General features: G+C 48.0%; 1 protein-coding gene across 1 annotated transcript; it reads left to right on the forward strand.

The window, feature by feature from the left end:
- The first annotated feature begins 8,213 nt into the window (after positions 1-8,213).
- On the forward strand, positions 8,214-8,931 carry LOC127317736 (uncharacterized). Its single transcript, XM_051348335.2, has one exon. The coding sequence runs from the start codon at positions 8,312-8,314 to the stop codon at positions 8,684-8,686; it is 375 nt and encodes a 124-aa protein (XP_051204295.1). The 5' UTR covers positions 8,214-8,311; the 3' UTR covers positions 8,687-8,931.
- Positions 8,932-12,791: the final 3,860 nt, after the last annotated feature.

A 12,791-nucleotide genomic window follows, 5' to 3' on the forward strand; every position in this document is an offset into this window, starting at 1 on the left:
ATATAGACAATGTCAGAAAGAAATTAAGGACTTACTTCATCCAAAAGAGGAGTCGAGGAGCTACCCAATTGTAGGGTAGGCTCCGTGATTGTTTCAACCCTTGTCCTTTTTGGTGAAGGGACAAGAGGGCTTGCAGGAGTAGGAACGACAGTGTTGTGTTGAGGAGGCGACGATTCTTCTCCTTCAACTAGCACCTCGGAAACAACTAGAGTATGCGACGTACTCGTTCGAGCAGTCGCATCAGTAGCTGGCATTTCATCCTCGTCACCACTACGATTAAATGGCGGTAGCATAAAAAAGCAAGATAGACAAAAATCTTCGAATAGCAAGAATAGGAGAAATAAAAGATGACTTACGAGCTGATGAGGGCTTCAAGGTATGGATCAAAAGCTGCCTTCTGACGTGAAGGAGCAGCTTCTTCGGCTTTGGAGGTGCCGGAGTCTTCGACTTCAGCCCTTTTCCTTTTGTTCTTTGGAGAAACAACAGGAGGAGGAGACTGTGCCGATGTAGTAGCCTCAGAGGCAGCCTCCTTTTCAGAAGATCCCGCAGAATTTCGAGAACCTGTGGGTTCATTATCAAAAGAAGGGGCATCTTGGTTGTCATCCGTGACAACAGCTCGTTCTTCGACTTCTCCACCTTCAGGTAGGGGAGGAAGCGAGACAAGATTTGGATGGTTCTATACAAAAACAAAGGGAGGTGTCAGTAAAAGAGTTACGTAAAGGATGGCAAAACAAGAACAAATTAGTCGACAAAAGGTTACCTTGGGAAGCGCATTGGTGGCGCTATATGGTTTTACGCGACAAGAAGAAGGGACAGGATCTTTCTTGCTGAGGGAGGAGATTTTCCGGACAAGTTTCTCTATGTCCTTGACCTCTAAATCCACCGACAACCGATCCGCATCCTTGTCGCCAGCATACTTCCAGAGAGGGTATTTGCGAACCCGAAGAGGCTGCACTCTGATTCTAAGAAAATACGATGTGATTTGGATACCTGATAGCTCTTTGCCGCGAGTGTTTTGCAACTCGTGGATGCGAGTCATCAATGCCTCCGTCGACATTTTTTCTTCCTCGGTAGCCTCTGCATCCCAGGAGCGGCGGCGATAGATTTTCTCGGCACCGTCAAAAGGAGGAATATTGTCTTCAGCACATCCATGGTTTTCCTCATGGATATACAGCCACTTCTTGCGCCACCCTTGAACTGAGTCAGGGAATTTGTCGTAGAAATACTCAACATCGGGGCGAACGCAGATAACAACGCCGCCTATATTATAGGCGACATTGGGAGAGCTATTGCGGCGACAAAAGAAAATGCGCTTCCATAGCGCCCAGTTAGGCTGGACGCCAAGGAAGGCTTCGCAGAGGGTGATGAAAATGGAAATGTGGAGGATAGAATTGGGCGTGAGGTGATGAAGTTGCAGACCGTAAACAAAAAGTAATCCTCGAAGGAAAGGGTGAATGGGGGCAGAAAGGCCGCGGATGAGGTGGTCGACAAAACTAACCCGATACTCCATGGGAGGGGTTGGGTAGCTTTCTTCGCTGGGGAAGCACAGCGCCTTGGGCTTCTTGCTGATCCCCAGTTTCTTCAGGAGGTTGATGTCTTGGGTGGAGATTTTGGATCTCTCCCACTCGGCGCTTCCCAGATCCACGGAAGCCATCGTCGATTCCGGCGTGCTGTGTCTGATCAATCTATGCGGTGGCATTAACAATGGCGCAAGAATGCAGCTTGGAAGAAGATGAGCTCAGGGAACTGTGGGGCGCAAGAGGAGTTTTTGCAGAGGAGAGCAGGAAAACGGCGCGAGCGGAGGTGCTCGAGGAAGAAGAAGGGGATCTTATATAGAGGTGCGGCGAAGCAGCGTACCGTTGGATGGAAAAAGTGTGCGGCAGATGATGACCACGTGGAAGAGGGGTAAGAAAGTAATTTAACCCTGGAGGAGTTACAGTGCGTGCGCCAGGAAAAGCGGCGGACGTGTGTCCCCCACTTGCATGACGTGTCAATATGATGCGTAATTTGGGCCCGCAAGGCAGTGGGAGAGGATTTCTTGCGATTTCAGGAAATTGCAATCGTGGCTATCGTCAGCAATAACGTCACTTTAGCAAGAGAAAAATTCGACAGCTTCATAAAAATGGCGATGGCAAAAGATATTGGAGAGCCTTTGATCAAATACAAGTTTTTGATCAAATGCTCGGGGGCTACTTTGGAAAAGTGAAAAATTCGAGAAAGACAAAATAGAAATGGCGAGAGCCTATGATCAAATATAAGTATTTGCTCATAGCCTCGGGGGCTACTCCCATCGGGAGCGCTGTTCGCGCACCCGAGAGATTTGACAAAATATGTGACAGGAGAAAATATAGCGACATAAGGCGTGGAGCCTACACCCAAGCACAAGTCCTTGGCTGTAGCCTCGGGGGCTACTCCCATCGGGAACGCTGTTCGCGTGCCCGATGAAATTGAAAAAAAAAGAACAAGAAAAGAGAGAGGGAAGAAAAAAAGAAGAAAAAGTGAGCATATTTCGAGTTATATACATAACTCTACATATACTCCCATCGGGAGCGAAATATAAGTCATCCGTTGACTCAATAAAATGTGCCATTCCAACAGCCGAATAAGCACTCGACAATATATTCTCAGAACGCCAAAGTTGCGAACAATTTCTGAATGCCGCAAATTTGCGAAGGTAAGACCCCAGATCCGTTCTGTGTGGCATGGCGCCGTCTCTGACGTCGGTTTGCTACTTTTATCCGTATCAACAGATACGAAGAAAAATCATAACGGGCGCGTTAGGTACCTGATAAATATGACTGGGACTCGATAGAATGGTAAGACCTTAAGCGGCACCTGTCGAAGTTTACACCAGTATCCCGAGATCATGTCCAGGGACGTGATCTTGAAGTAGGTTTTTGCGGATTGCCACTAGAGCAGTTAACTAGTACCTGATCCGTCAGATGAACTAGCCCCAACTACCATTATCCCTGTACAATATAGAAATTCATATGAAGAAATATAGTGAAGTTTAAAGTTGTCGAGTAAATATAAACAGTGGAGATTTTCCCTGACTCTACGATTCAAGCAAAATCTCGGGGGCTACTGACATAGGCATCCCCAATGGGCCTGCCGAAGTTAGTACCCGGGGTTTACTGAAGGCCCATGACTCGAAGAATAAGAAGAATCGGAAGCCCAAGTTGATATTTAGGAAAGCTAGAGTTGTATTAGAAGACGATGTTTGTAATCTTGCGGGATGGGTTGGAAACCCTCCCGGACTCTGTAACTTGTACAATACGAATCCTTCGACTCCACCTCCTATATAAGGGGGAGTCGAGGGACAAAGAAAGCATCGAATCATTGTCTCTCAAACCCTAGTTTTCATAATCGTCAAGTACTTTTCGGCTGAAACCTTCGAGATCTACTTGCCCTCTACTTCCAACTAAACCCTAGTCTACAACCCGTAGGCATTGACAAGTTAATCCCTTGTCAGGCGGCGTCTCTGGAAGGTTTTCCGTATCGTGGCTCTCGGTACTGGGGGTTTCGCGACGAAGGCTTTAAGTAGGCGGAGGAGATAGGTCAGGGGGCCACACGAGGGCCCCACACAACAGGCCGGCGCGGCCAAGGCCCAGGCCGCGCCGCCCTGGTGTTTGGCCACCTCGTGGCCCCACTTCGTATCATCTTCGGTCTTCTGGAAGCTTCGTGTGAAAATAGGCCCCTGGGCGTTGATTTCGTCCAATTCCGAGAATATTTCCTTACTAGGATTTCTGAAACCAAAAACAGCAGAAAACAACAACTGGCTCTTCGGCATCTCGTTAATAGGTTAGTGCCGGAAAATGTATAAATATGACATAAAGTATGCATAAAACATGTAGATATCATCAATAATGTGGCATGGAACATAAGAAATTATCGATACGTCGGAAACGTATCAGAGTGTCATCACTAAATAAACTAAAGTACATGTGTAAACAAAAGAGAAGAGGGATGATCTACCTTGTTGGTAGAGATAACGTCCTTCATGGGAGCCGCTCTTTGGAAGTCTGTTTGGCAAGGGGGTTAGAGTACCCACTACCATTCGTTGACAGCAACAAACACCTCTCAAAACTTTACTTTTATGCTCTCTACATGATGTCAAAACTTGAAAAGCTCTAGCACATGATTTAATCCCTGCTTCCCTCTGCGGAGGGCCTATCTTTTACTTTATGTTGAGTCAGTAAACCTATTTCCCTCTATCTTAAGCAAGCAATTGAGTTGTTGTGATCAAACCATTTATATTGTGATCTACTTAATCATGCTTTATATTCTTCCTTGTTTAGTACAAGTTTTATCCGAATTAATATAGCTTTGAAGGTTATCAATGATTATGAGGAGGTTATTATGATTGAGTATGCAAGTTTTGTCATATAAGCTTTAATATAAGAGCGCTGCTCGATAGATAAGTACAATCTGTTAACTGTTCTTTGACCAAGAACGAAGTTTGCCATCACCAATTATGATTTCCTATGCACCTTTATTTGTGATTTCCTTCTACTTGTTTCAAGTTGAATTATATGAGGAAGTTGTTCACTAGAATGTCTTGTGTGAATTAATATGATGCTTCTTGTCCGTATTTTATTTATCGACTCTTCACTCCATAAACATGTGGACTTGTTTACTGAGTTCAGTTTCGCTTGGGGACAAGCGAAGTCTAAGCTTTGGGGGAGTTGATACGTCCATTTTGCATCACTATTTTATATCATAATTTACTGTTATTCATTGATATATTTCATATTTAGATATGATACTTATGTTATTTCACCTATTTTGCATGTTTCATGATTATTGGAGAATCACTCACCGGAGTCAAGATTCTGCTGGAAAAAGCACCGTCGGAATGCAATATTTCTGAAGATCAACAATTGACGGAAATTACACAGAAGTTCTTATTTTCCCGAAGAAGAAGCCAGCCAAAAGGAGGGACCGAGGAGGGCCGCCATTGGCCCCCCATAGGCCGGCGCGGGCCCTACCTTGGCCGCGCCACCTTGTGGGGAGGGGGCCCACAGCCCCCTTCGGCCGCCTCTCCTTTGCGTACTTCTTCTACCCGAAAACCTAAGGTGCGGTGAATAATCGCGAAGAGTCACAGCCGCCTCTGCGGGGCGGAAAACATGAGAGAGAAAAGAGCTCTCCGACAGGCTGAAATCCGCCGGGGAAATTCCCTCCCGGAGGGGGAAATCGACGCCATCGTCATCGCCATCGAGCTGGACTTCATTGGGATCATCATCACCATCATCTCCACCACCGTCACCGTCATCTCCACCGCTGCACCTCATCACCGCTGTAATATCTAGGGTTGAATCTTGATTATTTCATAGGGGAAACTCTCTCGGTATTGATTACTCCTTGTTATTGATGCTATTGAGTGAAACCATTGAACCAAGGTTTATGTTCATATTGTTATTCATCATCATATCACCTCTGATCATGTTCCATATGATGTCTCGTGAGTAGTTCGTTTAGTTCTTGAGGACATGGGTGAAGTCTAAATGTTAGTAGTGAACTATGTTGAGTAATATTCAATGGTTTGATATTTAAGTTGTGGTGTTATTCTTCTAGTGGTGTCATGTGAACGTCGACTACATGATACTTCACCTTTATGGGCCTAGGGGAATACATCTTGTATTCGGTTGCTAATTGTGGGGTTGCCAGAGTGACAGCAACCTGAACCCCCGTTAGTATATCGATGTAGGAGGGATAGCAGGATCTCAGAGTTTAAGGCTGTGGTTTGATTTATCTTAATTACTTTCTTATATTTGCGGATGCTTGCAAGGGGTATAATCACAAGTATGTATTAGTCCTAGGAAGGGCGGTGCATTAGCATAGGTTCACCCACACAACACTTATCAAAACAATGAAGATTAATCAACTATATGAAGCGAAAGCACTAGACTAAATTTCCGTGTGTCCTCAAGAACGTTTGGTCATTATAAGTAAACAAACCGGCTTGTCCTTTGTGCTAAAAAGGATTGGGCCACTCGCTGCAATTATTACTCTCGCATTTTATTTAATTGTACTTTATTTATCTGCTATATCAAAACCCCATGAATACTTGTCTGTGAGCATTTACAGTGAATCCTTCATCGAAACTGCTTGTCAACACCTTCTGCTCCTCGTTGGGTTCGACACTCTTATTTATCGAAAGTACTACGATACACCCCATATACTTGTGGGTCATCAAGGCGCAGGCCGAGCTCGCGGCTGTGGTCGTGGCCGTGGCCGCGGCAGAGGGTCACGCTCGCCGTCGCCTGCCACGCCGTCGTCTTCACCGTCGGAGATGGACGTGGAGCTGGGCGTGCTATTCGAGTTCATCCTCATCCTCAAGGGCGACCCACGCGGCATCCAGAGGCTGTCGGACTCCTTCGCTGAGTACGTCGCCGGCGACGACCGCCCGCGCACGATGCATCTGCGGGAGGCTTCGTGCGGATACTACCGGTGGATCATCGACGTGATCTACGACGCGCACGGCAAGATGTACCTCAACATCGGCTGGGAGAAGTTCACGCGCCACCACAGCCTCGAGGCCGGCTTCATCCTCCTGTTCTTCTACTTCGGCGACAAGGACATGAGCGTCAAGGTCTTCGACAAGACGCGCTGCCGCCGGGACTACCACGGCGACAGCACCGACGAGGAGGACGACTGCTGATGAAGAGTGTTGTTTCTTTGCAACGAATACATGCACGGAATTTCTGGATGTTCGTCTCATCGGTAGAACCAACAAGGACACCATCCTCCCGCTGGATTTTCCAGTTTGGGTGACTGGGTGTGCGTTCTTTCTTAGCAGCGAACACATAAAACCTTCGATGCACGGTCTAGTTAGGTTTATTTTTTTTTGCAAAATTTTATATTTGTGTCCACCATAGTTCAAACTAGGTATTAGTTTGTGGAAAACCATATTCCAAATTGTGTCTTCCTGTAAACCACGTTCCCAATTATGTATTAGTTTGTGGAAATTGAAATAAAAATGCTAAAAAAAGTATTTTTAATGTTTGAGGCGGCGTTTGGGGGACGCGGCTGGGGAGCGACGTCCCCCAAACATGGCAAAAACAAAACACGTCCCCCAAACGCTCAATCCGGTGCGATTTAGTGGATGCTTTGGGAGACGCGGCTGGAGATGCTCTAATGCATACGAACGAAAACTACAACAAAAGTAATATTAAACCTTTTTTCCAAGCAAATTGAGGCATGCTAGATATTTCGTATCCCTAGAAATAGCTGGTTTTTATAGTGACTCCCCAAATCTATCACAACGCTCCGCTTTTACCCAAATTTGGCACATGTTATTTCTAGAAGGTATAGATGGAGTTTCGCAAAGTACCAGCAAAACGTGAAACACTATTCCACTCGACGCTAGCAAGCACTACTCCACTCGGCGCTAGCAGACATTGAGGTGACGCTGAAACTTGTCCTCATGCGAACAATGGCGGCAATGATGACAACGCCAGGATAACTGGATAAGGCCATTCCATTTCAAAGAAAACAGAAGGAGAGCTAGCACGAGGCAAGATTCCACGTAGCCGCGTGGAGCGCGTGGGGATAAAATGAGCAAAACAACTCACATGGCTCATGCCTCCATGTGCCATGTGGCCTCTTGCCGTCTTGCGTTTTTTTTTTCCTTGTGAAATTACAATAAACTATTAATAATCATCAATAGTAGTAAAATAATTCAAAAATAATAACAATTACAAAGGTATTTGAAGCACATAGCGAAAACTACAAACACTAGCACGAACCGAAGACACCATTGTCCTCACATATCCATCACCGGAGTTTGGCAAAACTTCTCATAGTAGAGCTTGTTGTAGTAGACCACTGTCTTGCGCTTTTGTTTACTCTAGTGCTTGTTGCTAGGTGATTTAAGAATTTTTTAAGTTCAAAAGAAGGTGGTTTAAGAATATATTTGTAATTTGTTTTACTTTTACATCTCTTTGAACCATTGTTGATGAATATTATTGGATTGGTGGATTTTTCTTAAAGAAAAATGAAGAGAAAAGCTACACTCGCCTCTTTGAAAAAAACACATTTCACTTATGCACAGGCTCGACGGACGCCCCTAGCGTATTGACATTTCGAGGCCCACACAAAGACATGATACTCCGTACAAGCCTTACAAAAGCCCAATCTGCACTAAGGCCGAAAACTATCTCGCCATCTGGCCCAGTATCCTCTAGCACTTCGAGCGAAGAACAAAAACGCAAAGTCCACGCGACCCATTTCCATTCCTCCTTTCTGCTCCACCGTCGAGCTCGCGGCTCGCACGATCCACCGAGAAAACCCACGAATTAACGAATCAGAGATGGCGGACACCACCGGCGGCGGCGGCGGGGCTGGCGGCGGCATAGGGCGCGAGGCCGGTCGCCGCACGATAGGTCTGCTGGCGAGCGCGGCGAAGCGGAAGGACGGGTTCGTGCAGCTGCTCCTGATGTCGGGCATCCTCATGATCAGCCTGCGGTCCCTCAGCCAGAAGCACCGTGTCCGCGACCTCGGCCACGACGCCGCCGAGCTCGGCCGCGAGGGGGAGCTCATCTCCCTCCGCATGCGCGAGCTCCAGGACGCGCTCCACCGCGAGGCCGGCGCCGACGAGTCCGGCGCGCTCGCCTCACACCTCCGCCGCATCTTCGCCGCTCACCCTCCCACCCCCAAGGCCGCCGCCACCGCCGACCACCACTAGCTCGCTCGCGTTCGCGCGCTCTTGTTCGTCGATTTTATTAGCCTGTTTGATTTTGAGATCTTTGTATGTGGGTTGTTTATCTGCTTCGTGAAACCATGGCCGTGCACGCCATTTGTTTGTGGAAATGCCGGAGAGGGTCCGCCGAACTGTATCGAACTGACGAGAAACTGTCTGTGCACCGTACCGCATTGTGCTGCGCTTGGATGCGATTCTGCATTTCCTCTATCTATTCAATAATTTTCCAAGTTGTTGTCGATGAACTTGATGTCTTTGGAGAATGAGATGCCACAGCCCACGGCTATGGTAATGGGCAAATTTGGTACAAGACGGAACAAACAAGAGGTGAAGAGCAGGGGAAATTGTTTCATTCAGATTTCATAGACTGCATTTGCATGCCATAAGGCTTAACTTTGAGTACTTCAGACCCATTGTGTACGCAGATGATTTCAGAGTTTCAGCTGTCATGTTCCAAGAAAGCGTGGTAGACACTCCAAGTGCAATAACTGGTTGTATGACGGGAAAGTTTAAACGGAGGCCGAGCTACGTGTAGCCCTTTATTTGCAAACACTTAGAATTCGTGTTTCAAATTTTTGAAAAATCTGAATAAAAATTCTATAGATAGCTATGATGTATACTACAATGGTGTAAAATCTCAATAAAACCTACGGAATATTCTAGGCTACACAAAAATAATAAATTTTAACAAATTTTATAGTGAACAGTGCACATTTCAAGACTAAAATTTGCTAGATTTTGTCAATTTCGTGTAGAGTAAAATACATGACGCGTCACTAAACTCGGCAGCCTTGCCCGCCTCCATCACCGTACTCAAGAATATGCGAAATACGGTAACTGAATACGGTTGGCTGTCCCATCGACGGTCACCACGTGTCGCCGCGCGATGTATTCTGGTCGGCGGCGTGCTTCGGGTCCCACTTTCAGTTGCTGGAAGGGCGTTGCGTGGCCGTTTTCTTGCAGATAAGCCCCTGAATTAATTCGCAATAACTGCTTCATCCCCTACCGCACCTCTATTTGCTTCTTCTCCGTAGTGACCCCACCTCTGTTGCGATTATTCCGAGGTGGTTGGGGGAGAGGAAGAGACGCCGGCGACGCCGTTGTCCTCGCTGTCGTTGCGATCGGAGAGAGCGCATTGTCTAAGGTGTCAATAGGTGTGCGGGTGTCGAGGGGCTTGTGCGCCGTCCGCAATGGCTCCGCGGCGGCGGCCCGAGGGTGACCCTCCTCGAGTTTACGGTACGGTTTCGACTCTTTCCGGCATAGCCTTCACCTCTCTCTCTCAGAATCTTTTCCTTTTCTGGTCTAGGGTTGTTTAGATGGTCGAATCTGAACAGTTGAGCCCATATTTATGCTGAAATTTAGCGTTGGATTGTGGATGCTTTGGTCGTATTTGGGTAGGGTTTTACGCAGGGGTTAAGGATCGACTATGGTTAGAGTTTGCGCCATATGCCATCAGTTGGTTTCAGTAATTTTAGTCAACTAATCTTTGTCATATGTTGTCTAGTTCTGCAAGATTTCTGAAAGTTCTGGCTAGTTTCAGTCCCCAAAAATGTAGCATTTTTGTGTTCATTCGGTGGATAGATGGTTGAATCGTTTTATGCATTGTTGTTGCAGGTCCTGGTAGCAATAATTTCTTAGTAGGAATAGGTCATGGAGGGTTCTTTGTTGGGAATGGTATTAGCAGGAGCTATGTCGATGGATCAATTATTTGGTTTGATGATTGCGACACTGAAAGTTGGTCTCCTGCTAAAAGTTCATGGAGCCCCCATGTGTGGTTTTGGTAATTAATGACAATCCCTATGGACTAATGTTTGCATTGAGTTATATTTGTAGGAGTTCTCCATAGGGAATGCTTGAACCATATGTTGGCTTCAAGGTTGCAATAAGAAGAAATTGATGAAGGATATCAAGTATCAAGTATGTCTTGAAGATGAAGATGAAGTGAGCCCTCAAGTTACTTCAAGACATCAACATGATGAAGAATGAAGAAATGAAGTGCAAGTTCAAGATGAGCCAACTCGAAGAGATCATATGCTTGAAGCTTGCCATCCATATGGTGATCATGGATATGTGAAGATGCGCCGAAGAAGAAGCTCTCCCATAGTGGAGTATGGGGTAGCATTTCGCATGACTTCATCAAGCAAGCACAATCAAGAAAGGCGTTCCATCTTATTGCGGTCAAGACCGTCATCATCAAGCTCAAGTGGAATGCACAAGGTTAAGGTTTGCTCTTGATAGGGTTTCTTTCCCACCGGTCTCATGGTTTAGTTGGAGACCGGTTTATAGTTTAGTTGCCGTACTATCAAGAGGGCTCTCGAGTGAGTAACTCGATCGTATCCTTCGGAGAGCTCAAACCTTTTCATCCTTGCATCATCTTTCTTGGTTGTTATTTGGATCTTATCCACATGGTGTTTTAGAGCTTGTGCTTATTCTCATGACAAGCTCTAGTTCATCGAAAACGGATTCCGCATGAATCACTTGTTGCATTTTTGATATTGGAGTTTTTCTCGGTTTCTTGTATTGAGAGGTTTCACTCTAAAATACATAGAAAAACCTACCCCAATTGTTGTCGGGGGGGGGGGGGGGGAGACCCCGGGTAGGGCAAAAGACTGAGAACAGCTGGCTCAAGGTCGGCTGGCCCGCGGCAAAGGCCGGCTGAGGAGCAGCCGGCTGGAGCCGTGGCCGGCTGCCTTGGGAGCCGGCTTGTTCAAAGTCCATGTCGGTCTGGCCATGGCCGCCCGCGTTATGGCTGGGCCGGCTTCAACTTGTCATATCATGCTTGGTGTGTCTCTCCCCTGACCGGCTCCGAGCTGGTGAGCCTTGCAGGAGAAGGAACTGGAAAGGTGATCCGGCTGCTAAAGTCCACGATGATCTCATCCTCCGTAAAGTACGGGGCACAGTAGAGCAACAGTGCCTCCGCCAGACACGCCATCATGGCTCACGCCGTGCCGTATGGCTACAGGCCATCGATGGCGACAGGGACACTTCCTCTCCATACCGCTGACTTCGGCAAGAGACAAGGCAGGGCCTCAACGCCTCAACGGCTCCTGACATCGGCGCCTCGGGAAGGAGCGGAAGCCGGAGCCGGCGAAGCCGGCCACTAGGTCATAGGGACTTCTTTGTATATTGCCAGCGTCTATATAAGATGTGCCACCCCTCTCGTGCAGGGGGACGATCGATCCTTATTCATTCTAATCTTAGCGCTGCCCTGAGAGAGAGACCTTCGTCTACCTTAGCCTCCCAGGGCCAGCCGAATACAGCTCAAGGAGCACCATTGTACTGTGATATAGCTTATACACTCATAGCAGGAGTAGAGGTGTTACCTCCACAGGAGGGCCTCGAACCTGGGTACGTCGCCGTGTAACTCGTGCCCATACCCGCATCCGGATACCGCCGTAAGACCATAGTAGGAACCAATCTCATTGGCCACCCTATGGCATATGTCGTGACGATACCACGACATTTGGCGCCCACCGTGGGGCCTTCAGCGTCTGCGGCCGGTGTCTTCATCCGGACGGGCCTCACCATCACCACCGGCGAGCGAGTCGCTTCAGGTTTGATCTGGAGATTCGACTCCCTCGACTGCATCAGCGACAACTCTGGCTACTTCGCCGACAGGCCCTTCCCTGCCGGCGGCAGCATCATCACCTTCGGCGGCCACGACGTCTACGTCGCCACCGTCGCACCGCCGCGCTACCCGCGGCAGGTGCTGCGCTGCGCAAGCCCTCCTCCTAGAGCCGGCGCCAGCAACAACACCACCAGCCCATGCGTCGTGCAGGAGGTCATGGCAACCGGCGACGACGCCGTCGACAAAAGCACGCGCGTCCGCGGCCCCGTCCTGGAGCGCACCGCGGCAGCCGGTGCATCCGGCTCGGGCCCAAAGGAGCCCGCGCCACCATCCCGGCTGGACGAAGTCCGGGCAAAGTTCAGCTCCCCGCTCACAACAGGCGGCGACTCGACCACCATCGAGGCGGATCTGGAGGCGCACCGCCAGCTCCTTGATGTCTACGCACGCTTCTATTCCTGTAGACAGTGTTGGGCCTCCAAGAGCAGAGGTTTGTGGAACAGCAGCAAGTTTCCCTTAAGTGGA

The sequence above is a fragment of the Lolium perenne genome, chromosome 7 (assembly GCF_019359855.2).
Source record: "Lolium perenne isolate Kyuss_39 chromosome 7, Kyuss_2.0, whole genome shotgun sequence".
In the NCBI taxonomy this organism is placed as follows: domain Eukaryota; kingdom Viridiplantae; phylum Streptophyta; class Magnoliopsida; order Poales; family Poaceae; genus Lolium; species Lolium perenne.

Bases quoted from the DNA above. Each gene is read 5' to 3' on its own strand.
- LOC127317736 (XM_051348335.2), top strand. From the start codon at position 8,312: ATGGCGGACACCACCGGCGGCGGCGGCGGGGCTGGCGGCGGCATAGGG.